Source organism: Centruroides vittatus, unplaced genomic scaffold (genome assembly GCF_030686945.1).
Source record: "Centruroides vittatus isolate TY-2023 unplaced genomic scaffold, ASM3068694v2 contig_564, whole genome shotgun sequence".
Lineage (NCBI taxonomy): Eukaryota > Metazoa > Arthropoda > Arachnida > Scorpiones > Buthidae > Centruroides > Centruroides vittatus.
Window position 1 is genome coordinate 1,938,729 of NW_027122335.1, and position 27,521 is coordinate 1,966,249.

Sequence of the window (27,521 nt, forward strand, 5' to 3'; positions counted from 1 at the left end):
CCCCATCATATTCAACCCATACCTTAAGACAGTACATAAGAAGATAGCCAGCAAACACGAGATATGGATAGCATACAGAAGATGTCCTATAATTTTCCGTATCCTACGGAATGAAAGACCCCCGATTGCACCAGACTCCCCAGAGTCTATTCTATCCCAATCAGGGACAACAGACAGAACAAAGACTTATTGTACATCGGTTTGACCAAGCGTTCCTTAAATACCCGTTTACGAGAACACCAGGCAGATATCTGACATGGGAGACTCACCACAGCCCTTGCCACATATGCATCGGATCCCGAGGTCGAGGTGCAATTAGACAAAGCTGCATCATCGTCAACACACCCCACCAGGAACATCTTAGGTGGCTAGAAACCATAGCCATCTATAATGCCAGCCGGGAAGCCACGTGAGTCAACCGGAAGGAAGAGCTGACTCTATCTCTGGCTTGGCAATCCCTGTTGGATGCCAACCTGCAACCTCCTCCTCCAGTGCACAATCGCATATGTCAGGAAGGACCCACTTCGTCAGAATGACATCTGATCTCATCGAATAACATATACTCCGTCCAGGGAATTCCTTAACCAGTTGATCTGAAGAAGAGCAAAGTGATTGTTCAAAAACGTTTGTCAACCACGATATACATTATATACGCGTTGCACACCAGTTACAGGTTCTGGATAGTGTAAACTCTGTTATTCCTTGTATATTGTGCAATGAATCATTTACCTGCCATATTTGATAGCCTACCATTTGATATTTTAGAATGCACTAAAAGGTAATAGTGTTTTCATTTTTTCATGTGCTACAATTTTGTAATTGACAATGCTGCTGAATTTTCATTAGGAACTGAGATTACAACAGCTCTCCCCATAGAAAACTGCAGAAAGTGGAAATTTACACCATTTTAGTAAATGCATGCCATGCTGTACATTAGCAAAAGGTTTATATTGCCCTATTTTTTGAACTAATTAGCCAGGCAGAGACTTTTGTTACCTTTCTGTATATGATATATCCAGTGGTGATATTCGAAATAGTTAACAAAGGGTTTGCTAGCAGAAAATTTTTCCCTGACAATCACCGACAAACAAAATGGAAGTTTTGGCTAGAAATAAATACAATACCTTTTCTTGCGACATATCTAATAATCAGTGGCATATTTGGAACGTAAGGGGCCCTGGGCGAAGACCAGGTAACAATAATATATTAGTGCTGTCGATTTTTTTTTCTTTTTTTTAGGCAGAGAAATTTTTCACCCCGAATGGCACTGCTGATAATAGACAGATGTCATCGTCTCTCGAAATACAATATCCTTTTTATTTCACTATCCATAGCCCGACACGTGTTCCACAGCCATCTTGTATTATCTCGCGCACGTGAGATTGTGGGATCTTTCTTATGACTGGATCTAGTTTCAAGAACTCTCTTGAATCGATCGCGATTAAACCTGCGTTTCAGTCGAGATTGAAACGGTCGAGAGAGATCGCATCAAGGCATAGTCCCCGACCTTGCTCACAATCTAGATTGAAATGCTCGGTGCGAATGGAGTATAAGGCTCTAGTTTAGTAGTATTACAGAGTATAATACGTATATTTTAATATATTAAAAAAAAAAAAACCACTGAGAAATGTTCCGTGTGTTTAACAAGGTTCGGAAAACTGAAAATTTTAACAACGGGTTCGGCCGAACCTGTGCGAACCCGCTGAATATCACCACTGGATATATCCATATATATTGTTTAACAGACAATTATAATACAGTAAGACCCCACTTAATGTGGGGGATGTGTTCCTAGACAAAAAGCGCTAAACAAAACAGCGTTAAATGAGGTCATTTTAACATAGAGTAAATAAGGAAAGGAGAACACACGACCAAAAATAAACAGATTTTACTTTAATTTTAAGTTATTTTTATATTGATTTGCATAATAATATATGTTAAATAACACATAAACATAGTGCACACAGAAATCTAAAGTTTTTTTGTGATGAAAGTCCTGGCTTCTCTGAAATTCAGTCTTTTTTTTTTTTTTTTTTTTTTTTTTTTGCGATAAAGTCATGTAGTTTCATTTGTCTTTTATTTTTTTCTTAAGCAAATGTTCGTAGCAGGAGATTGCATCCAAAATGCCTCATTTTGCTTTTGCACTCCTTTCAAAATCTGGATCATTCTCTACACTTTAATCAACTATTTCAGTTATTGTTACCAAGCTTTTACTAAGGAAATCTGTAGAGAAATTTTTTGGGTTTTTCATTTTCAGAATTTCTATTTTCCAGTTCTACATGGATTCCTTGTTCTGCAAGTTCTTGAAGATTGACGAAACACTTGCATTAGCTCCTCAATATCCTGCTTGTCTACATCTCCTAGTCTTGCTGTATCGTTAGGTTAACAATTTGGTCAAGTAATGATACAGCGATAAACTCTTCTCATTGAGGATTCCTGGATATCTCCAGCCATAACTTCTTCCGCACTCTGTTCATGCATTTATCAGTTAATTCTTGCCAAGCGAAGTCGATATTGCCTACGGTATCCATGATGTTATATTTTTTTCAAAATTGCACCAAACATAAATTTAAGGGAAGTACTGTGAGAATCGGGGGTTAAGCGACGAGGCTTAACCCGTTATCTGACAACGGGGAGGTGAGTCCCGCTCACATTGGTCAGTTAATGGCAGTTTAGGAGGGCAAAAATCGAGTGGGAGGTTGCGGATAAGTTGATAAGGTGTTGGCCGTGTTCAAGTAATCACACATATTTAAGACTCTAAACATATTTAATAAGGATATTATATAAAAGATACATATATTAATAATAATGACAATAATGGTAATAATAATGATAATAGTATTAGACGCAATAACTCCTTCACGGAATCGTTAATGAGGCGGTTAGTAGGGGTTTGGCGCTCGTACTCGCGTTCGGAGAGAGGCTTTTAAACCCTTTTCTCTATCTATTCTTAACTAAACCTCGACCAACTGAGGGAAGAGAGAGATTTCCATATAATAAGTCAAAAATTACCTCGCTATCTCGTTGACGGCGTCAATTAGAGTCAAAGGCACGGAGGAAGGCTGTTGATTAGTCCTATTCTAGTATCCTTGACATCACTCTCTTTAAAGGGGGTGTGAGCCCTTTTTATACCAAATTCAAGGGGTGTGAACTGTCATATAGTCTGGATTTATACGCACACCTGTTGTTGTGTTCATGACTGGATCTGGCTAGTACGGACGCCGGGAATTGAGATGTTTGTTTAAATTACAGACTTAAGTGCTTCGCAGAGGTGAACTTAAAATATAAATTTCTATAGACATGACAGTTCTCACCCATCAATTAGCGTGTAGCTGACAATAACTATTGCAATTTTGTCTACAATTTCGATATTGTTTATGTCCAATGTCGGGTTCGACGACGATCTATGTGATTTATTGCTGCGGCCACGTGTCACGTGCAACAAAGGGGGGATGAAAACATCGCTTATTCCCGTCTTTGTTGAATCTATCGTCTATCGAGTTACTGTAATACAAATGATTTTCTCCTTCTTGTTGATATATATTTTTTTAACAACTATTTCGTAAAGATCGTTGTGGTCGTTAACCTTGGAAGGCCTCTTTAAAATTCCTACTTCAAATTCTTCCATAAAATTAAAAAGTTAATAAAAAGAATGATACTATTCAAAAAGGGAAAAGGAGGTTCAGACCCTCGCAGTACAGTGCTACGACAAATTGTTACTTTTTGCTGATTGGTTCATGTTCATAAATAATCGTATTATATACGAATCAATGAAATGCCGTGTTATATTGAATCAGCATTAATCGAGACAGTGTTAAGCAGGGTCTTACTGTACTACTGTTTTATATTATATTCAAATTGTGTATATGAATTATAAAATTAATAAATTAAATTTCAGTTACTTTCATAAATAATTGTGAGAAATTCATTCAATTTTAAAATTTCGCTGGATGAAATTATTCTATGAGAGATAAAAAGACGTAGTCGCTTCCAAAAAACTTTTGGTAGATCACCATTTATTTCCTTAAAATGTTCCATTAGAATAAAAACTTCAGGACGACCCGACCTTTCTTTGTAGGCTTCACAGCCGCCCAGAAAACAATTCTTTAAAACAGGAAAAAATCCAATTAAATTTATAAAAATTTAATTGGATTTTTTCCTGTTTTAAAGAATTGTTTTCTGGGCGGCTGTGAAGCCTACAAAGAAAGGTCGGGTCGTCCTGAAGATTTTATTCTAATGGAACATTTTAAGGAAATAAATGGTGATCTACCAAAAGTTTTTTGGAAGCGACTACGTCTTTTTATCTCTCAGAAAATTATAAGTTAAATGTGAAAGGTGTGGAAGTGAATTTACAGGTATCCCTTGCTGAATGTGAGAAATTAATGTGTGAAATTAATTGTAGCAATCTCTCTATATACATGGCAGAAGTTTTAATTAATGTGGCTTTACCAGCCATCTTTACATAACATAGATGGTGTATTTGATTAATGTGATTTTGTTATACGTATGAGGCCCTGGAAAGAAGTCGATTTGGGGGATCTTAATGTAGACAATCAATTGAGAAATTAAAGATCTTCTTTTCAGACACGAATGGGAAGAATTAAAGGTCTCGGTTGAACAATGAACTTTTTTAATTATTAAAACAAAGGATGAATTGTATGGAAAGGACCAAAGTCAAGGAAAACATGGTTAGAGAGGAGTCATATTTAGTCACGAAGTTAACCTCTCCTGTGCCCTCCAACAGGTTTTGAATTGTCACCAGGTGGCAATGGGAGACCAATCAAAAGATGACTTTGGAGTAAAACTGATAAATATGTGCGATTCAAGGACATGACGTTCTTAGTTCTTCAGGAATTTTTGTGATCCTGCAGATCAGCAGCGACAGATTTGTCAACTCCTGGGACTTACTGTTGCTCTCCTGTGACATCTTGCTTCATCCAGATCTACCCTTTTGCTAGAGGACATCACTTGAAGCCGTGCCACATGCTCCAGGGCTGTCTATCTCAACGTCTGTCATTGAGGGACAGAAGGAAGAACTTCCTACTGAACATCGGACTTTTGTTGGAACTTTTATCTCACTTCCTGAGCTGTGTTACGACAAAACTTTGCAAACATTGTAAGAAAGTTTTTATAATTTAATAAATGAGTTAAATGGTGGAAAACCTGTCTCAGTGAATTTTTCACTCCCACATATGGTTGTTGTGACCCCTCAACCATCTTGACATTTCCACCCCATCAGCAACCTTACGTACGTGGTAACATTGAGGGACAGCATTAATCAAGGGATACCTGTAATAAATATGGAGCTGTAATTTAATAATAAGACAATTGTTTGGAAGTATTATTCTGATTTTGATATTGTAATTATTTAACTTTATAACAGTTATAATATTAAGGCCAAATGATCTGCTGGATTATATCAGGCTATAATATAACTACTATTTGGTCTACTATCTAGGTAGAATTATTTAATATTTAATTATTAAATAGTAGCCATATAATAGCTTAATATAATCCAGCAGATTGTTTGTTTGGTTTTTATCACAAATTGATTATTGGATTTTATATTTGTTATAATATTTTTGTTAATTTTGACTTATTAATTGTAATTTTAATTTATTTTGAAATTGGATATATGTGGGATTTTTTTTTTTTTTTACAGGAACAAATTCTAATTCTAAGCTGAGTAAAGGATTTCATAGGCTTTATCAGGTTACTGAAAAATATGTAACATTAAATATAATTATCAAAAAATTTCGAAGAAAATCTGAAGAACAAAATTCTGAGACAGTAAGATTGTCTTATATATGTAATTTTAATTTTTTAAAAATTTTTGTAAATATTCTTATTAACATAGTTTCATAATGTAACATAACAAAAAGCAACTCACCAAACTTAGAAATGTTGAGATAACTATTGAGATTTTTAAAAATATCCTTAAAATTTAAGATAACAAAAATATAACGACAAATAAATAAGTAATTAAATATATAAAATAAAATTTTTATCCTCCAAAAAAGTAAGAAAAAAATTAAAAATAAGTTTAGTAAATCAGATTTGTAATTATTATCAATGTTTATGAATATTATTCATCAGTAAAGTTCTATAGTGTTTTAAAGACATGAACCTCTAAGGTTTTTGAATGTGGATCAAATTTAATACATAACAATATTAAATATGAATAATGAGATCACTTATTGCTATACCCTACAATAATTTGATCTGTTTTATTTATGTTAACTCGACTATTGTTTTTATATAATATATCCTTTTTATATTTAATAAATGATGTATGGAAATACGTGATTAATCATTTATGTTTGGAGTTCCATATCTTCAAATGTCAATAATTTATACTTCTATAGACCAAATGGTATAGGATTAAAAAAATTGATGAAAATAATAAGTTATTTTGATTCAATTATTATATATCTAACTTTTTAAAATTTATTTTAAAGGACAACAAAAACCAATCTTTAGAAGTTATAGCTATGAAAAGATGCTATGATGGACAAGAAACTTCATGTAAATATTAATAATTAATATGTTGTATTATTGATTTTGTTTATAAAAATACTGAATCTTTCATTACTACTTTTAGTTCATATTTTCTTATCAAAATTTAGTCAATGGAGAAAGATTGCATTAATAATTGTTAATCATAAAGCTTTTGAATGGATCATTCTTTTATTTATTTTTGCTAGTAGTGGCTTATTGGTAAGTATATAATAATTTTTTTACAAATTAAAAATATAATCTATGCGACTTAATCATTTTTAAATTTAATATTCTCTAGTGTTTTGAAGATATTTATCTTCCTCAAAGACCAACATACCAATTGGCTATATCATATTTAAATTATATTTTCACTGGAATATTTATTCTGGAAATGCTACTAAAGTGGACAGCATTTGGATTTATTAAATATTTTACTAATTTTTGGACAATAATGGATTTTATTATAGTATTAGTAAGTTTATAATAAATATTCTATCATAATTTAATAATTTTTTAAACATTCCATTTTGCCTTTGTATACACATTCTTCTTATATATAAATGAATAAAAGTATACCATTGTTAATCTGTTTAATTCTGCCGTTTCATGAGAAAAATTGGAATGTTGAAGTTTAAATTATGTTTTTATTAAAAGTATGTAAATATAAAAAAACATATAGATATATTAAGAAATTTTCATTAAGTAAATGCATTTTATGAGGAAGTTAAAGCAGTACAATGGCATATCACAATTTAACATATATGCATATCCTCTCTCTCTCTCTGTCTATGTGCCATATCAGGACTACTGACATCGGCGAACACCTGGCATGGGTTAATAGATGGTTAGTAATGTGCCAAGGTGTATCCTGGGGAAAATTACATCCAGAGTGGTTTCCCTTCTCTGGGGCACGATGTTACGCAACGAGAAATGCCTTCCGGGAGGTCTTGTAAGGGAAGCTGGCCCCTATTCAGGTGTTACAAACACGGAGAAAACCTGGAAAACTCCATGTGGCCAGCCTGTCTGAGCGTGGTGCGAACCTGTGACCGAACTCCCAGTGTTTAGCAACAGAACCGCTCGACCACTGGTGGGCATATCCTACACTAATTTATATGTATATGTATGTATATACAGTGCTATTTTTCTTCAAAAAAGTTAAGTGGTATCTCACCTCAATAACTCACCAGTTTTAAGATTGCCATCAGAAAAGAATAAATAATTAAATTGTGGAAAACTGCGAAGATCCGTAGTGTAAAAAAAATCGCAGGTAATGGGTGATTCGGATTACCACAAGGAGAGAGAAGCAAGACAGTCACTTAAAACTAATCTTTATGTACAAAATCATATATACATATATACACATTATCCAACACACAATAGGGTGCACAACACGTGACGGTTCAGAGTCCTTTAGTGAAGAGTACATTAAAACAAAAAAATTCCAACAAACGAAAAATGTCCACTCGGTAATATTGCAAAGCAGGCACTTAACTCACGTATATAAATTTTATCCCGTGTTTCACTATTCCTTTTGCCAATGGAGACGGATTACAAGATCACCAATCTCCAACACAACAGACAAAGAAAAATTCACTAGTTACATCTACAGCTCCCCAAAGGACGACACACTCCTCACAGCTGAAAGTCCGGAACCATAATGCCCTGTGTCGGTCCCGCACCCCTTACATGTCAACCCCACCACCGACACAGTGCTGCCATGCAAAAACCGCCCAAAAGTAAACAAAAATAAAATATTTTATTTTTTTTTTTTTACAATTATCAATTACAAATAAAACCGCGCATACATTAAAGGAGATGATAATTTACAATAATAACATTAAAGAAATCAAAAGAAAACAATTTATTTTTATAACAACAATATAGGCCGACAATATATAAGAACGACACAAAATAAACAAAATTTATTTGTATTAAATTAATTTGTGAAACTTGTTTAAAAATAAGAATAAAGAAATTATATACCCAGCAATTTAGACAACTAAATTGTGATGGCAGACTTTTTCATTAAATGTATGTGGAAATTTTCCAAAGAATAATCTCTGCTGAGACTAATAATCTAAGTTTTGTCTTATGTAATCTGTCTTAATCAGGAGACAAAGATCAATGCATTCAAAACACTTTAATTGCACCTGTTATATCAGCAAATCATTTGAGAATTGAAAAAAAATCATTCCCTCTTCAGGCTACAACGTATACAGCTGACATTAACAATTAAAAAGCAAAAGTTAAGATATAAAACACTGACTTGAAACAATTCAAATCCATTTTCTACAAAACACAGTTAACATTTCCCTGCAAGGCATTAAGTGCTTTTTATACATTATATACCAAATTTTGTGTAAAAAAAATTTTGTCACAGACTGATTACAAAACAATTTTTCAGCTGTTTTGGTCAGTGTATGGTCAATGAAATTTTTAATTTTATGTTAATTTTTATAGTTTTTTTATATGAAAAAATCTTGGAAGGAATGTATAAAAAGCACTTATTGCCTTGCAGGGAAATATTAACTGTGTTTTGTAGAAAATAAATTTTAAATTGTTTCGGGTCAGTGTTTTGTATCATAATTTTTGCTTTTTAATTGTTTATGTTAATTTTGGCTGTATACATTGTAGTCTGAAGAGGGATGATTTTCTCAATCTTGAAATGCATTGCTGCTATAACAATTCTGATTAAAGTGTTTTGAACGCATTGATCTTTGTCTCCTGATTAAAACAGACTACATAAGACAAAACTTAAATTATTAGTCTTAGCAGAGGTTATTCTTTGGAAAATTATTATATTATTAATATTAACTATTTTTTACTATACTATAAGTGCTCATTGTTAATGAAAAAGTATTAAAAATTTATGATGATAATTCAATTTTTGTGGTCCCTTGACACTTGGAGGCCCAGGGCTTAAGCCCTATTAATCCCTATGTAGATCTGCCCTTGTCAGCAAGTAATCCAAATAAGGAGCTTATTTTCTAACTTTTTTCTGCCCTGTGGGTACACAAGAATGCCTTTTTAATCATCTTGGGTTCAGCCAGACCTACAATGGAGACAACCAGGTAGTATGAGAAACAATAACAGACATATACTAAGTACAGGACACAAAGGACACAAAGGCATAATAATTGAATAACAGACATATCTTGCACAGGTCACTCATGAAAAATTCCTAGGATTTCGTAGATGGATTGATGTAGGTCTTCCAGAGCAGCAGACTGACACCTTTACTGTTTCAGTCATTTAGCCAACAAATACATGCTATAACAGTAGAGATGATAAATGCTGATATATCTTATCTTTTTTCAATACACATTTTTCACAGTTTTACCATGACAGGCATTTGAACACAGTTAAGGATTGCATTATTGTAAACAATTTACCAGCAATCAGTAAAATCTCATCTGTAAATATACCGATAATTTGATATTTTTTACCAGTAAATTTGGTAAAAATACATAGACATGTGTAAGGCTTGCTGATTGGGAAAGGGGGGAGTCAGTTAGACACAAGTCAAGATGTTTAATGGGTTTGGAACGGTATGTGGGTGGTGGTGGACGCACACTGACTCAGGCACCATCACAATTTTAATAATCTGTTTATTAAAGTTTGTAAACTGGCATCTTACAAAGTCATTGGTGAGATGGTAAAGGATCATAAGGTAGAAAATGTCCAAAGTTTTCTGTTGCTTTGATGTTTCCTTGGCACCTCTGGGGCAGTGTTGTGGTTAAGCCTGGAGGATGATAGTCAATGATGAACAAAGTCAGAAACTATGGTGAGGATGTTGGCACAGAGAACACAGAGGGGTGTGCATGGGTTATTTCAGAATCTTAAAATGACAAATCTGTGCTTCGTCCTTGAAATTTGGGGTATTTGAAGGATTTTATCCCTGAATTCTTTACTCCCAATGGTTCCAATTCCTTATCATTTTCCAATTGGTCTCCTTTGTTTCCAGGTGGAAATAAAATCGGATTGGGTCACAAGAAAGGTTGATCTTTGGTATTCAACTCAACACCATCTCTTGACTCTGAGCAGGAAATAGTGTTGCCACCTTTTCAAAATTGCTGACCCAGACATTTTATAATTAGGATGTTATACTTAGAAATAAAAAAATGAAGTTTTTTTATTGTGAGTAGGAAATAAATATTTTTTTTTAATTAGAAGATGAACATATACATTATGAGATTATTGTATTACTTTAATAATATATGTGGTATATTCAAAGATAATTAATAACAGTCCAATGTTGATATTAATTGCAAAAATAATACATAAAAGTAAGAATAATAAATAGTAACACATACCAATATAAATAATATTAAGTTACAAAAGATACATTGTATCTGATACAATATGTAACATAAATATAGAAATTTGAAATCTAACATGAGTAATGGATACATATATTAATAAACTATATGAAAATAATTGAGAAAAATTACATAAATATTACATTATTTTTCATTTACTGCTTTAAAAGTGTGTTTGGTTGCTCCTAGCTGCTTATTATTTCTTCATAAAAATTTTTATAAATTTATTTTGTTTCATTATAATTTCACAATTTCTATGAAAACCCAGACAAATTAATAATTAATCCAAACCATGAATTTAAAGGACTGGTAAAATGTCTGAAAAAATTCCACAGCCTATTAAGCCATGTAGACCTAATGCTGTTAAACCTATGTGGGTATTACCAATACACAAAGAAATTAACAATATATCTCATACATTTCTCAGGTGGAAAGTATTAATTTGTCTGTCTGTGGACCACCTGCCCCATCATCAAGGACCACAGGTTGAGAAATGCTGGCTTGGACCACCATAGCAATTTTAGTTGTGCAACATTTTAATTAACAAAATGGAACACATTTATTTGAATGTGTGTCACTTTTTAATCACAACAAATAAAAAAATTATAGCATGCTCTGTTTTTCAGGCAATAAAACTGTTGCTTTTCAAAATAGAAGAAAGAGAATTCAATTGGACGTAGCACATTAGTGATTGTTCAGTTGCCACTCATTGATGAGTCAGTAACTAATCAATCACTAATGCAGTAATTTTTTTGTATTTGGAGTAAAAATTTAAAAATTATCAGAAATTTACAGGTAAACCAGTAAAGTTTTAAAAATTTACCTATTTTACCGGTAAATTTGAATTCCCTAACATGGCAATGAACAAATTGTGCTACAAAATAACCCAAGATGGACAGAACATTCACCAACAATGACCATGTGATGTATGGTTGTTGTTGCTTTTGGATGGTGCTAACTTTGTGGGGTGCTGTATAAAAATGAATGGAAATGTGTAGCTACATTGCTAGGTTTGGCAATTTATCACCAGATCATATTTCAAAAACTACAGTGTTTTTAATGAGAAATGCTTTTCTTTTAAAACAAACTAAATCATGCCCCAGAATAGCCTTCTTGTACACAGTTGGCTGCATTGAGTCCATGAAACCATGCAATGAAGCCTCATAGTTTCTTCCTACACATTTTTGATAGTGTCCAGTTACTTTCCTTTTGAATATGTTAACCATATAAGAAATATTTTGTATTAATTTTCAGACCTTCAATGATGTTGTAATTTAATTTAAACTGTGCAACTATCTTTCACAAGAGCAGAGAGAAGATCAGGCTTCTATGAGGAGGGGGGTCAGGTTCATGGCAACTATACCATTAAATAGCCCATTACCAATTACCTATATTCTCCTGCACTTGTATTTAACTAATATCTAATAGAAGCAAGATATAGCCTGATGTAATATTTTTGTTTACATACTGTAAACATTTATTTAAAAAAAAAATGTACTTATAATAAAAATCTCATTTAATTAAGATATTTAGCACAAATTCGTTGTAAAGCTAATATTTTTGCCTATTTTAATAAACCATTATCAGATAATGAATATACAAACATTGAACATAATACACATAAATATACCAGAAATTATACTTACTAAAAATAAAGAAAAATCAAACATTTTCAACAATTTTGAATCATCATCTTTTGTCTGTTAAATTATCAAAAAAAAAAAAACAAATGTTTTCATTTTTAATAAATATAATTTGTATTGGATATTTTTGATATATTTACATGCATTGGACTTAATCCAGTTTTATACAGTATTATTTATTGAACATGACATGTAAGACAATGAATTATACAACTGGCTTTAATTACATCCAATATAAGCCAATAGTGGTGTCAGGCCAGCATTGATAAGATGGAGAAAAATATTTCAATCCATATATTCATGAAACATCATGGGGATTCAGATTTAAACCTAAGTTTTTCATGTGTAAATTATTGTACACTTTCATATATGTTAAATAATTTAAACAATAAAATATGAATATTCTTACTTGTATGTTTGGCATATGGATAATTGTGGGATAAGATATAAAAATTGGGAAAAAATTTGTAATAAACCTGTGCTTATTTATCATTATTTCTGTTAATTATTTTAAAAGCAATGGGAAAAGATAACATTATTAGTTGTTGAATATGGTAATCCATACTTTTTCCTCTTAATCTTTTATCTGTCAAAATGTTATCTTTATTGTTAAAAATAGGTTTCTATCTTGAGTATTGTTCTGGAAAATGCTGGAAGTGGATTATATTCTTTAAGATCAATTAGGACATTGAGAGCATTACGACCTCTTCGTGCAATATCTCGTTGGCAAGGAATGAAGGTAAAAATACAATATTTTAAACTATAATAACTAAACTATTATAATTATAACATATGATTTTAAACTACAATAAATAATATTTTGTGTAAGATTTCAAAGTATATATAATATTTACTTTATATATTAATTTATTTTTCAGATAGTGGTTAATGCTTTAATGTCAGCTATTCCATCTATATGCAATGTCTTACTAGTTTGCATTGTATTTTGGCTGATTTTTAGTATTATGGGTGTGCAGTTTTTCAGTGGAAAGTTTTATAAATGTGTAGATGGAATGGATCATCGTCTTTCTCATCTTGAAGTAAAAAATCATAATGAATGCATTGCTCTAAATTTTACTTGGAAAAATTCAAAAATAAATTTTGATAATGTTGGAAATGCATATTTAGCTTTATTTCAAGTAGTAAGTGCCAATTAATATTTTTATTAAATTAAAAGATTACAAAATTTATAAAATTTTGGAGAGGGTTAAGGTTTTCTTTTAAAGTTTAGGTGGTAATACCATTTCTCTCACATATGTACTCATTGCCATAAAAATTAGCATACCAAGAAGGAGTTGTCATATTGCTGCAAAACTTGGTGTGCAGATAAGTCTCTAGCAGCTATGGAAATAGAGTTATAGCATGATGGCTCATTTTGTAATGCCAGCAGAGAGCATTAAACTGCATCCTTCTTGGCCTTTAAAAAGAGGTGCACAAAGGCATCCTGTCTGTAGTTTACCTGTTGCAGAGGAATGCTGTATCACTAGAGATGCTTTTACATCACAATTAAAGACTATATGAACAACTAACCAAATTTGAGAGGGGGAAGGATCATCAGGTTAAGAAAAGTCAAGTGGTCATCTTGCCACATAACCAGCCACCTAGGTCAATTCTGACAACTGTGAGGAGGTGTTGGGACCAATGGATGAAAGAGAACTTGCACATGTAGTGCCCAGGTTCAGGATCCCTCAACAGACCATTAGCTGAGAGGACCAGATGGTTCTCTGACAAGCATGAACACAGCTGACTGTATCATTGTCCATCACCCAGATACAGGTGGTGCCATCATTACAGGCCTCTGTGTCTGTCATACCATTTTGAGGTACCTGGATGAGGAACATTTGCTATTGCAGTGGTCATTCCATATGCTTCCATTGATAGCAACACAATGTTGCCTCTGTTTGGAGTAGTGTTGCTCCTGACGGGATTGGACCATGACAAATCCAGATTCAGTTTGGGCATTGACGACAGCCATGTTCATGTCTGGAGGCCCCATAGTGAACACCTCAATTCTGCCTATGCTCTGGAGTGGCACACTGTCCCCACTATTGGTGTGATGATCTAGGGTACTGTCACATACAACAGCTGGTTCTCTCTAGTAGTGATCTAAGGGACTACTACTAGAGAGCCCAATGATATGTTAGTGACATCTTGCAGCCACATGTATTGCCTCTGATGGCAGGGCTCCCAAGACCCATTTCCAACAGGATAATGCTTGATTACACACAAGGGTGTCACAGAACTGCCTCTGCCATATTGCCACACTTCCCTGGTCTGCCTAGTTTCCTTTGCACTGATCGAACATGTCTGGGAACACATGGAATACCAAGTTGGGCAATCTAGGAGTTTGACCAAATTAGAGCAGCGATTGCCAACCTTTCTCACTTTACGGACCACTAAACAATTTTGAATCCTGCAGACCACTATCATGAATTTTTTTTAAACAATACAAACATGTATAGAATAATGATCATAAAAGTTCCATTTTACATATTTTATTTCATTACTATGAAATTCACTTTTTAAATTGTAACAAGTTAGTGTAAAGTTTGTTGCTGCTTATTTGAAATAAGTTTATGGATTCTTGGCTCTCTTCCACAAAGGACAATTGCACTCATATTATTTATTGATTTGTTGACATGATTTATTGATAAGTCATTTAGATTCAAATAAAAAACTCCCTATGAGAGAAAAAGCAAACAAGCATGCATTTTGCATTTCTTTCGTAATACTTTGCATAACCTTGAGTTGATCAGTGACCAAATTTCTCCATGGACTACTGGTTGGCAACCACTGAATTAGAGGACCATTTGTGACAACTATGGAATGAGATGCCACAGGATACCATACAGCACCCTTATGCCTCTGTGCCCAGCCATATCACATTGTGTATTCATGCTAGAAGTGGCCCAAGAGGTTACTAGAACCTCCTTTCATTTGTTGTTTTTCTTGCAATAAATGATCCATTTGTTTTTCATTTGTAATCACTTACTTATATCACTGTTACTCTCACATATGTACAGTTTCATTTGATACCAACAACTCCTTGGCGTGCTAATTTTTATGGCAATGAGTGTATATTGATAAAATTCCAACACTACATATTGCTGTTCTTTGTACATGAAGGTATGAAGAAAATTCAATAAGTTTAATGTAAAAAGTATATTTTATTAAAATCTTTACAAATAAATGTAAATATTAAGTTCACATGATATAGGTTCTGGCTAGCTTTGTTATGTTTTATAGTACTTAAGATTTTTTAATGCTTTCTTTGTAAATACATAAATCACTTAATTTATAAATTTTTTCTAGGCTAGTTTTGAAGGTTGGACAGAAACAATAGCAGATGCCACAGATAGTACAGATATTGACCAGCAACCATTTGATGAGGCCAATTTTTTAGCTTATTTATATTTTGTTATTTTCATTATTTTTGGCTCTTTTTTCACATTAAATTTGTTTATTGGAGTAATAATAGACAATTTCAATATGCTGAAAAAGAAGGTAGTAAATTTTCTAAATGCTACTTGTAATTTAAATATTTAAAAAAATTATTTTTAAAATTTATTTTTAGTATGAAGGAGGAATTCTTGAAATGTTTTTAACAGATAGTCAAAGAACATACTACACAGCAATGCAAAAACTTGGACAGAGAAAACCTCAGCGTATTATACCAAGACCACTTAATAAGTATTTAGCTATTATTTATGATGTAGCTGTAAGTCGCAGGTTAGTTAGGCTTTTGTTAACTAAATTGTTATTGTTAATTTAAGAATATTTACTGATGACAAAAATCTATATTTCAGGTTTGAAATGATTATATTTTTAATCATAGTTATCAATTTGATTGTTATGTCTTTTGAACATTATAAACAGTCTGAAAATACAACCATGATTTTGGAATATATGAATATAATTTTTACAACTTGTTTTACATTAGAAGCTATTATCAAGATAACTGGACTTGGATATCATTATTTTAGAATGCCTTGGAATATATTTGACTTTTGTATTGTTATTGCTTCAATAATTGGTAAGTTGTCAATAATCTACATTTAATTCATTGATATGAATCAAATAATTAAGTTACTACTTTCTTGCTAGATGATTATATTATAATAAACTAATTAAAACTGCCTTATATATTATATATATTTTATGTATTTTTAACATTATTCATCAAATAACTTATTTAAGTTGATTTACAAGTATATAAAAAAAGCTCTCCTTGGTCAAACCATTCAAAAGCTATATGTAAGGTGCATTGCAAAAGTTTAGGTCCACTCCTTTCAGTTAAGCAATCTAACACATCTAACAAACATATCTAAACAAACCAACACATACATGTTTCTGCTACCTTCACAAATAAATGTAAAAATAATATGACATCATTAAACTAGCATATTATTAGATGACTGTAAATGAATAAATACACAAAGTGAGATAATCCATGTGTTGCAAAAGTTTAGTTCCATCATTTAAAATTACATATTATCATTCCAGAAACCCCTCTTTTTTGCACCCCAATGTCAAAAACATGATGAGGCATGCTGTCTAAAAGTCGCTGGAGCACATCTGGACTTATCTCGTCCTGTACAGAGGTGATGGCTGCTGCAGTTCTGCAACAGTTGAAAACTGATGTTTGTTGGCATACACCTTCCTAGCAAGGATTCTTCAGAGGTTATCCATGGAGTCAAGGTCAGGGGAATTAGCAGGCCACTCCATTACATGCACACTGTCTAAGAACCACTCCCATCTAGTGTGTGCTACATGGATTAGTGCATTGTCTTGTTGGAATGTCCAGAATGGTCCTCCAACCCTCTCTCCAAATGCCACGAGGTGCACATCCAACAGTTCTTGGTAGTCTCTGGCCTTCATACGCCTACTTGGAAATGAAATGTTAGTCTTCCTGTTGTATCCAAATCCGGCCCAGATCCTCCTCCCATTTGACCTACGATAAAAATCTTGTCCTCTCTGATGACATGCTAGTAGTAACACCAGCCATCAGGACCATCTAAATTAAATTATTTTTTTGTTGCTGAATACTACTCGTCTTCATTCTGTATTCCAATTCGAATGTTCTCTAGCCCATTTTACCTTTGCTATCTTATGGTCTGATGTTAATCTGGGCTGACATTTCTTCTTGTACAGCAGTGGTCCGTTGAGCCTTACAGTTCTTGATAGGATTGACATGAATGTTAACCATTGGATCACGTGCTAAGTGATGATCCTGATTGTTTTAGTATGTTTACAACCTGTCGAAGATGACATTCACCAAGTACTCATGGACGTCTTGAACAGGGCTTTTGGTTTTAATCTTCTTGGTTATGTACGTAATCATTCACCACGTTATGTGACTGATTAATCCGTTTTGCTATGGCCCTGTTGAACAGTTCTTGCTGCTTTAATGCATTGATCTTGCCTTTCTCATAGGTGGATAACCCCTTGCCATGGCCCACGGCCCACGTTTCCATAAACGTTATATCAAGCAAATCACACAACTCAAAGTTGCAGCAGTACAACAATTTCACTCTCAACACGTATGAAATAGTTTGTAACATTTAACTTGCAGGTTCATATTATTATTTCTACAGGGGATGTGATGAAACTAAACTTTTGCAACACATGGATTATCTCACTTTGTGTGTTTATGTATTTACAGTCATCTAATAATATGCTAGTTTAATGATGTAATATTATTTTTACATATCTGCTACCTACACAAAGAAATGTATGTGATAGTTTCTTTAGATGTGTTTGCTTAACTGAAAAGAGCGAACCTAAACTTTTGCAATGCATTTTAATTTTGATACTATTGAAAAAACAACTTTTTAATGAGTTAGTGTTAAACTTCTACACTTTTTCTTTAGCAAATCTTATTTTCTATTAGAGAATAAATTCCAAAAATTTTTATTGTAATTTATATTTTAGCTTTATTTTGTAAAGAAATGAATCATGGTCAATGATTTATACATCAAGGAGAACAACTTTTAGGAGCACTTTAAGATTTATAAATCAAATTTATTATCCTCCAATTCATTTTATATAGTCCCTTGAATTTATTCTTTGACTAATCTCCCATTTTACATAACAAAATATTTTTGTTATTCATATTACCATTTGGACAGATTTTGAGATCAATTCAATTCATCTTGCACGTTTTATTATATTAGGCTCCAATTCCAATTCAAAATGGAACAGAATTAAGTATTGAGAAGATGATATCAATTCTTATGGCTGGCCATAGAAATTTAATTACTATCTCCTTATAGAAATTTAAACTGTTCATTTTAATAGTACTCAACATTTTATTTTATTTCTATCACATACATAAGACAGACTTTTGGATGCAAATGCCAGGATTTGATTAATCCAGCAGTGCTGTGTGATGGGGTCTTTCATGTTTTTTCACATCAATTTCAGATTTTTAATTTGAGATTATTTGTATTGATATAATGCTCCTACTGTCCTTAATTTCCTTCTACCATATCTTTGCAGATTGTCCAGCATGTTGGTCTATCTGGGGAGACCTTGAAATCATATTTCCTTATGGTAAAAACCAGCATACCAGTTTAAGTGAGGGTTATACATCCCTCTCCAAAGGGCATGTAAAAAAATGAACTAGTTTTTATTCTAAAACTGTAAACTGTCAGCATTACATCAAAAACTTCAAATATGTTTAAATTCTACATTTTGTATTTTTTTCTAACAATGTAAAATGCCAAACATATCAAATTTCAGAAAATTGCTGTAAATTATCTCAACTTACATCAATTAACATTCCTTTTGTGTGAAATTTGAAAGAAAGATGTTATTTTTAAGATCAGGATAGATAGATAGCACAAGCTGCACTGACGAACTACTACTACAACTAATGTCAAGCTGTTAATTGTTTTATTGTACTATAAACAAAAACTTTTTTCCTGATTTTAAGTCAGTCAAATTACAACGTTATTATTTTATTGTACTGGGAAGAATGTTTTCTTTAACATTTATTTAGCATCTAGTTTTCTCACATCTGATTAATTTTATTTTTTAGTCACAGTTTAACCAGCATGCCAATAACCCCGGATTTTCATCATGCTGGTCAATCTGCAAAAATATGGCACTTTCCTAAAAGAATCCAAATTAAATTTTTATGGATAATTAATTTTTGCCTGACATAATTGTTATTGGAATAAATAAACAATGTTGTGATGTGTTTTCAACTCCACTGCATCAAATATGTTGCAGTTTGGCTAACTTTTATGGCATTCAATGCCATGGATACCTTTTGGATTTCGGGCCCTAAGTTTCTTGAAAATACACTGTAATGTGTTTATTAAATAAAGCAACTCAAGTGACACCAATGTGAAATGAGAAGAAGAATAAACAAGACATTTGTGATGTAAACTTGATATCTTTAAATTAAAGTGAACTTGATAAAAATGGATAACCCAATATTTGGAAAAGAACAAATGTTATAGGTTAAGCTTCTTACCTTGGCAATTGTTGGTAAGTGATGAATACAAATTTTATGAAACTTGGAAAATCATTTTTTCTTTAGTCAAGTCCAAATTTTATTTTATTTTTGGGGTTTTTATTTAGTTCTCATTATTGTTTTGGGGACATTTTAGTTTGTTAAAGGATAAAAGTTCCACACCCAACCCAAAAAAGAAATATCTAAATGTGAAAAAACATACACTGACATCCATATTTCTGATGTCACCAGAGTATCTACCATGGCATCTTAGATTGAGTGATTTCCATATAGGAATTAAAAAATGGCCACTTAATCTCAATTATAACTGATTCTAAAAATCAAAATTGATTTTTTGAAAAGATTGTTAAAGACAAATGTCCAAAGTATTGCAAAAGAAAAAATTGACAATTGTTAGTATAAGTATGTAAATGAATTAGTGGCAGAACCGTTTGTTACTTCACACCAGGAAGTATAAAAGACTTGACAAAACCAAAGAAAGACAAGGTAAGGCTCCTAAGTAAGTGAGGTGAAATGATCCCATGTTCTCTCCACCTATAATACTACTGTATATGCAAGTATTGATGAGGTTCCCTTCTACTTATTGTATGAGAGAAATCCTACATATCTCTTTGACATAGTCACTGCACCAGACTATTATGTAATTTTTTGTCAGTGTCATATAAGTGAATTAAAATTATGATTAGTTACTACTTATAAAATGGCTCAGGAGCATGCACAAAAAACAGTGAATGATCATAAAATGTACCAATAGCATAGGAATAAACCATACAAGTTTGCTGTAGGTGATTGGGTGTTTGTAAGACACACACTTCAAGCCTGGCATAATGGTTGTAAGTTGGCTCCATATTGGTCAGGCCCTTTTAGAATTACAGCAGAAATGAGCCCAGTAAATTTTGAAGTTTGGCATATATATACTGGAAAGAAATTGCATGTACACACGAACCAATTAAAATCTGCAGTCATGCTATTAGAGTTTGCAGACCCCATGTTGAGAAACACAAATGCCAATGCAAAGGATTGTAATTAACCACAAGCTTCTACTGAAAAGCAATCCTCAGAACAGGTTGATCTTTGGAATGAGGTTATTCTGACCTTGATTCCACTAGATCAGGTAGGTGAAATGGCAATTGAAGTAGAACCACCATTTACAAATTTGTGACTGTCTCGTGGTTATGCTCTCCAAAGCCAGAGTCTGCTAAGTGAGCAACCTTGGGTGTTGCTAACAACCAGTTGGTCTAAGCAAACAAATGCTGGGAAGAATTTAAACATGCAAATTGATACTGGGATATACTCAGATGCAGATGCGAGAGTAATGGCTAACATTATGACACATTAAGGTTAAGGTGATCCCTGGGAATTGTTTCACATTTATTATTTTTACATTTTTAAATCAACCTAATAAATTGTGCGCATATGTCAGTATTGCTCTCATAACAAAAAAAATTAAATTTATAATAATGGAAAGGAAAGAAGAGTGAGGGAGATGGAAATTTCCCTCAATTTTACATTGATGGACTACAGGGTGGAACTGGGCAGCATCTATAAACGTATAGGAACCGCTACAAACAAAAGAATAATATATAAACGGAATCCCACTATATACCAGCTGTTAAGAGCGGATAAAGACGCCATGGACACTAACTCCCTTCTGGAGGTTTACAGAATTCCTATTACGGACACACGGAGGCAGAATAAACTATTTTACATCGGAGCCACCAGAAGATCACTCAAGGAAAGGCTGGTGGAACATCAGAGAAATATAAGAAGCGAACAACCATGCACAGCGTTGGTGACTTACGTCCTGGCAGATCCCCAAGAAGTCCAAGCTGAATGGGCCCAAGCAAGATTAATACAAACAGTTCGCAACATAAAGCACCTCCGTTATACAGAAGCTTGGCATATCTGCAAAGCAAGCCAGAAAGGACAATCTATCAACTTCAGAGAGGCTATAAACTCACTCAAAAAACCAAGAACGGTGTGTTATCACATATAATTACGATTTTCACAAACGTTTTTGAACATAAAAGTTCTTCATCAGGTGAAAAAACGGACAATTTATAAAAAACGTTCGATGGAACAGATTTTCGAAAGAGCCGTGCGCAAGATTCGAAATGTTACTCGTGCGGATGTCGTCACCGCTGCGCATGGGTGGAAGTGGAAACTTTCCTGTAATGTCATCCGTCATATATGAGCATTTGCCATGTGACGGATAACGATAACTCCTCTTTGCCGTTAATACATTTTTTATCCCGGGCGGTTTTGTGTATGTGTACTGCCTCCATCCATCTCAAATGGTGTATAAGGGGTGTGGTGTGGATGATCCTGGCCTCGTCAAACCTTGGCTGAATATCCGGTTCCGTGGCGTAACGTGCCAAAGCGGTTGTACATCTTTGGTAACGGATGTCTGCTTTATGCTCTTTAATTCTCGCTATTAGCGATCTTTTTATATTTATATTATTTTAATATTATATTTATATATAATATTTATTATATATATAATATAATATATATTTAATCTTGGCACCTCTTTCGAAAACTGTTCCATCTAACGTTTTTATAAATTGTCCGTTTTTTCACCTGATGAAGAACTTTTATGTTCGAAAACGTTTGTGAAAATCGTAATTATATGTGATAACGCACCGTTCTTGGTTTTTTGAGTGAGTTTATTGTTTATTCAGCACGGTGTGCGATTGATGAGTAAATTCAGAGAGGCTAATAAAGTATCTGCAGCCTGGCGCTCAGGCGATATGTAAATGTCAGAAAAGCGGATAAGCGGAAGTTTACTCAAGGACAGAACCCGTAGTTATTGTCTCTGCACAGCTCCTCTCCTTCCCTATGTTCTTTGCGCCGTTCGGCTTGCACCGTATTGTATGTTTGTATTTTATTTTTAATGTCTCCAAGGAGCATATTATTTTTCATTGTCTGTTATTTATTTATTTTTATTTTATTCTCATGTATTGTGTTATTTAATACGCATCGATGTAGAGATGGCGCACGCAATTCTCTTTAGAATATTTTTAAAAACGTTCCAAACGCTTGTTCGTTACTGCAGATTTTTGTTGTGTTCAATTTTTTGGATATTTCCTGAAGAAGGTCGTTAAATATGACCGAAAACGTTCGTTTGTACCGAATAAACACGGCTGCAAATCTATAAGGTGTTATGAGTGTGGTGTTTTGATGGAAATTTCCTTTTTTCCTATGTGATAGGATCCACAAAGAACCAACATACATTGGCCAGAAGTAAACCAAAGAGTGCTAATGCACTTATTGCCAAAATCCAAGAAAAAGGCACTAGTGCATTTGTCCACTAGCTAACTCACTGATCACCTAGCAACAAGATATGCAAGAGCTGATGCAGATGCTCCAGGTGAAGTCATTGGAGCTCCATTGCACACAGCTGTAACAGCTGCAAGCAAGGAATGTTTCAATTATTATTAAGGCACAGAGATACCAATCTTAATGAGTGACACAACTCTTATTTTGGCAACCAGATTAGCTATTGAAGGAATATGGAAGACAATGAAAGTGCAAATTAACCTGATGATTGTGGTTAACTTTTTTTCATCAGACTTCAACTCTCAATAAGGTAGATGCAGTAAATGTATTATTGATACATGGTTCAAATAAAGATTCACAAAATATCAGAAACAGGTGTTTTCCTTTGTTCAGAAGAGATAGGAATACAATCCTAACTATGGAAAGCACTTGATTTTCTGAAATGTAAGTCAGGGAACCTCACTTACAAATTTGAAGTAGTGTGTAAAAGTTCAGCAGTTGTGGTCAATTGAACAAATGAATCAGATGGGACATTGCACAGCCATTTGCATTTTAAAATAAGTTTCTGAGGTATTTTGGAAGAGAATGCAAATAGTATGATCATGACCAGCGCTGTCCAACTTATCATAGCCCACCGGCCATATTTTCTTCACCAAGCATTTCAGGGGCCAAGAAGGTTGATAAATGAAAAGTCAGTTTATGTTAATTAAGAAAATATTTTATTTATACTAAAAAGAAACTTTAAAATATTCGTAATATATTAATGAGAACATTGTGGCCGTAATTTTCACATAGTAAAATAATTTTAATATTAATAATAATAATTTAGTAACATAAATTTATTCATAGTAAAATGTACTCGCGGGCCGTAAAAATAATTTGGCGGGCCGTATACGGCCCACGGGCCGCCAGTTGGACAGCCTTGATCATGACCATTCTTTCTTTTTGAGAGGAAAAAGAGAATGAAACTCATAGAATAAATATGCAATGCTCAATCTACAAATCATCTATGTATATTTGAAATTTTTCCTTCGTTTATATTTCCCATCAAAACTGGATATGATCAGTGTAATCATGATGATTCGTATTTTTCATTATGATCAATTTGAATAAGTGCAAACTCAATTATGGATATGTATCATATTTGGAGTACAAAAATCATTTTCTATATTATCTCCAGTTATGTCATAGAAATATGCATCTTATGGATGCATTCTTCTCTCTTGATGTTGTGCATGGAAATTTGTTTATCCAGGAGAATGACATATGGACTGGCAGTTTCAGAGCCACCAGTTAATTGACACTTTATGAATAAGCACCACTTTTAAAGAAAGAGAGGTCTTGTAAGGTACCTTACCCAACAAGACAGGAGACAGACTGCCAAACTAATATCAATAAACAGATGGCATATTCTTTGTATGGGAGCTGTAAAATTTAATTTTTACATTCCCAGTTGTATATCATATGAAGAGAGGGAGTGACACTGATAAAGGATTTGCAGTGACCTAATACCAAGTCAAAATCAAAAAAGCAAACACTTCCTTGGAGAAGTGTGTGACTGAGGACTACATGGACCCAACTGCATCCTCTCCGAAAGGGAAAGGGGAAAAAAAACATTTTCTGTAATTTATGAGGCTATTACTCAAACATAACCAACCTGTTGGGGAGAGCAAAAATGCATCAGGATAGAAGGGGTTCACTTCGCAAACCAAACTGTGCCCTTAGCAACAGCTTGGGACCAATCAGAAATCAAAATTTGGCAACAAATTGTATAACAACCAATATTCTCAAGGATATGGGATCTTCTTTATCCAGTGATTCCTGTTGTCTTCCGAATTCATTCCGGTATTTCCCATTCCTGAGCACTTCCCACCTTTTCTATGCCAGTGTTGGAGGTCTACTAGTCTGCACCCTCATATCCAGATCCTTTTCTTAACCAAAGGGACTGAATCTCGGCAATAATAGTAAGCTAACACTTTGATGCATGGCTGTTTGGCTAATTTAGAGTATTTTGGATTTAACTGTACAAATCAATAAATATATAAACAAATGGCACAAAGATCACATTTTAATGACAATAAAACAAATAGGTAATTTTTGGTTTGTCACACAATTACTATTGGTCTATATCGCACTCTCATTTAACACTATTTTCAAAATTTTCTCATAGAAGATAATTTTTTTGGATAGATTAATTCAAAAAAATGCTAAATATTTTGCATGATAATTTTCTAATAAAGTAAATATTTTAAATTTCTTGAATTGAGCAAAATTATATTTATTATTTTTATGATAAAACCTTACTTTAATATTAACACATTATTTTTTCAGGTGTTATCTTTGAAGAAGCATTACAAAAATTCATCATTAGCCCAACTTTATTAAGAGTAATTCGCCTGGTTCGAATCGGAAGGATACTTAGACTCATTAAAGCAGCCAAAGGCATTCGAAAATTACTGTTTGCGTTGATTGTATCACTTCCTGCTCTCTTCAATATTGGAGCCTTACTTTTTCTTGTTACTTTTATTTATTCAATTATAGGCATGTCGTTATTTGCCCACGTCAAACACGACAACAACATTACAGACACAATAAATTTTGAAACCTTTGCTCATAGCATGGCACTTTTGTTTCGCCTTGCAACGTCTGCTGGATGGAACGACATTTTAGAGCCACTGACAGTTCAGCCGCCAGATTGTGATCCTAATTATAATAATCTACCAAACGGTAATTGTGGTTATTCATTTGTTGCCGTTTTGTATCTGGTCAGTTACATTATTATTAACTACATGATAATAATAAACACATATATAGCAATAATTTTAGAAAATTTGAACCAAGCAAATCAAGAAGAAATGGGCATTACCGAAGAAGATATTGAGTCATTTTATATCACTTGGTCCCGGTACGATCCTCACGCTATCCAATTTATCAGTTTAATCCAGCTTTCAGATTTTGTAGCAGATTTGGACCCACCTTTAGGAATACCAAAACCAAATAATATTGCAATTGTTCTAATGAAATTACCATTATCAAAAGGGGACCAAGTACATTGTTTGGATATTCTTCATGCCTTGACAAAACGAGTTTTAGGCGATGTAGAAGAAACAGACGAATTTAAAACGTTGCAAGAGCAAATAGATCAGAGATTTCGGAAAACTTTTCCAACTCGTAGTCAAACCGAAATTATTTCAAATACCTGGGAAAGAAAAAAGCAAGAAAATGCTGCAAAAGTGATCCAAAGGACATTTAAAAAATATAAAATGAAGCATTAATTTGAGGACTGTCATATGGGACAATTGAGGGGCTGGATAGAAAAATGGCATATTCCACATTAAGAATTTTTCAAGAAAATAAAATGCTGATGAATTTTAAACATGCCATTTCCGATGTACAGCACTTTATTAATGTGGTTATACAACCCGTAGGGTATGTAACTGAACCACGAAAGTTTCTTAGATGATGGATTGATGCACAAATCCAAATTTGTTAGTAACCAAGTTTTGAGGGATATGCAGTTTTGCCACTCAGCCCTTTAATTTTTAACAAAAACTTTTTTTTGGATTACTCAGTTTTTGATATGTACAGTTATAATTTCTGTTTAAAAAGTTGATTTGTTAAAATACATTTTACGAAATTTAGCTAATTATTGTTAATTTTATATTTTATTAACCTTATTTAGAAACAGGTTAGAAAATTTAGATTAAGAATTGTCTTCTGTAATTCTTAAATATTTAGAATAAAGAAAAATTTGTAAACATTTGGAGACATTTTATTCTACATCAAGTGCATTATAAATAATAATTCTGGAAAAGAAATTCTCAATACCACTGTAATAAGAATATAACTTCTACAACAATGTTCAAAGGAAACTGATTCAGTTGGTTATTTTCTGAACCTATTCTGTTTTAGATACTGAACCTACTATATACTTTCATTTAAAAATCTATACAAGATCTAAAAGTGTTACTGTAGAGATGATTTTAAAATCAAGTCATGGAGAATGCATTTACTGTGGGAGTTCAATTTAGAGACTACCACACAATCTTCTTTCGAGATTTATTGCTTTATGAAATTTTTTTATATTTATATTTACAAATATTGGCCTTTCTTGATAAAACGTTTTTGTAATCAGTATATGTATATAGATGACAACTTATACAGTTTTTATTTTAAAACATTTTCTCATAACTTCTAAAAGATAACATTTCATTTATATTAAGACTTAAAAATTGCATCACCAAATTTAAGCAAAAGAATTTTAACTATAAAATTTTCAATAATTCAGCCATTTTATCAAGA

General features: G+C 32.9%; 1 protein-coding gene across 1 annotated transcript in view; it reads left to right on the forward strand.

The window, feature by feature from the left end:
* Positions 1 to 26,737, forward strand: part of LOC136978935 (sodium channel protein 1 brain-like) — an 84,825-nt gene extending 58,088 nt beyond the window's left edge. The window contains exons 17-26 of the mRNA XM_067274772.1: positions 5,663 to 5,790; positions 6,459 to 6,525; positions 6,602 to 6,717; positions 6,797 to 6,970; positions 13,080 to 13,199; positions 13,339 to 13,602; positions 15,773 to 15,964; positions 16,035 to 16,189; positions 16,267 to 16,493; positions 25,551 to 26,737. Of these exons, the coding sequence (XP_067130873.1) occupies positions 5,663 to 5,790; positions 6,459 to 6,525; positions 6,602 to 6,717; positions 6,797 to 6,970; positions 13,080 to 13,199; positions 13,339 to 13,602; positions 15,773 to 15,964; positions 16,035 to 16,189; positions 16,267 to 16,493; positions 25,551 to 26,494 (2,387 nt within the window). The 3' untranslated portion in view covers positions 26,495 to 26,737. The remainder of the gene's footprint in view (positions 1 to 5,662; positions 5,791 to 6,458; positions 6,526 to 6,601; positions 6,718 to 6,796; positions 6,971 to 13,079; positions 13,200 to 13,338; positions 13,603 to 15,772; positions 15,965 to 16,034; positions 16,190 to 16,266; positions 16,494 to 25,550) is intronic.
* The last annotated feature ends 784 nt before the right edge of the window (positions 26,738 to 27,521 follow it).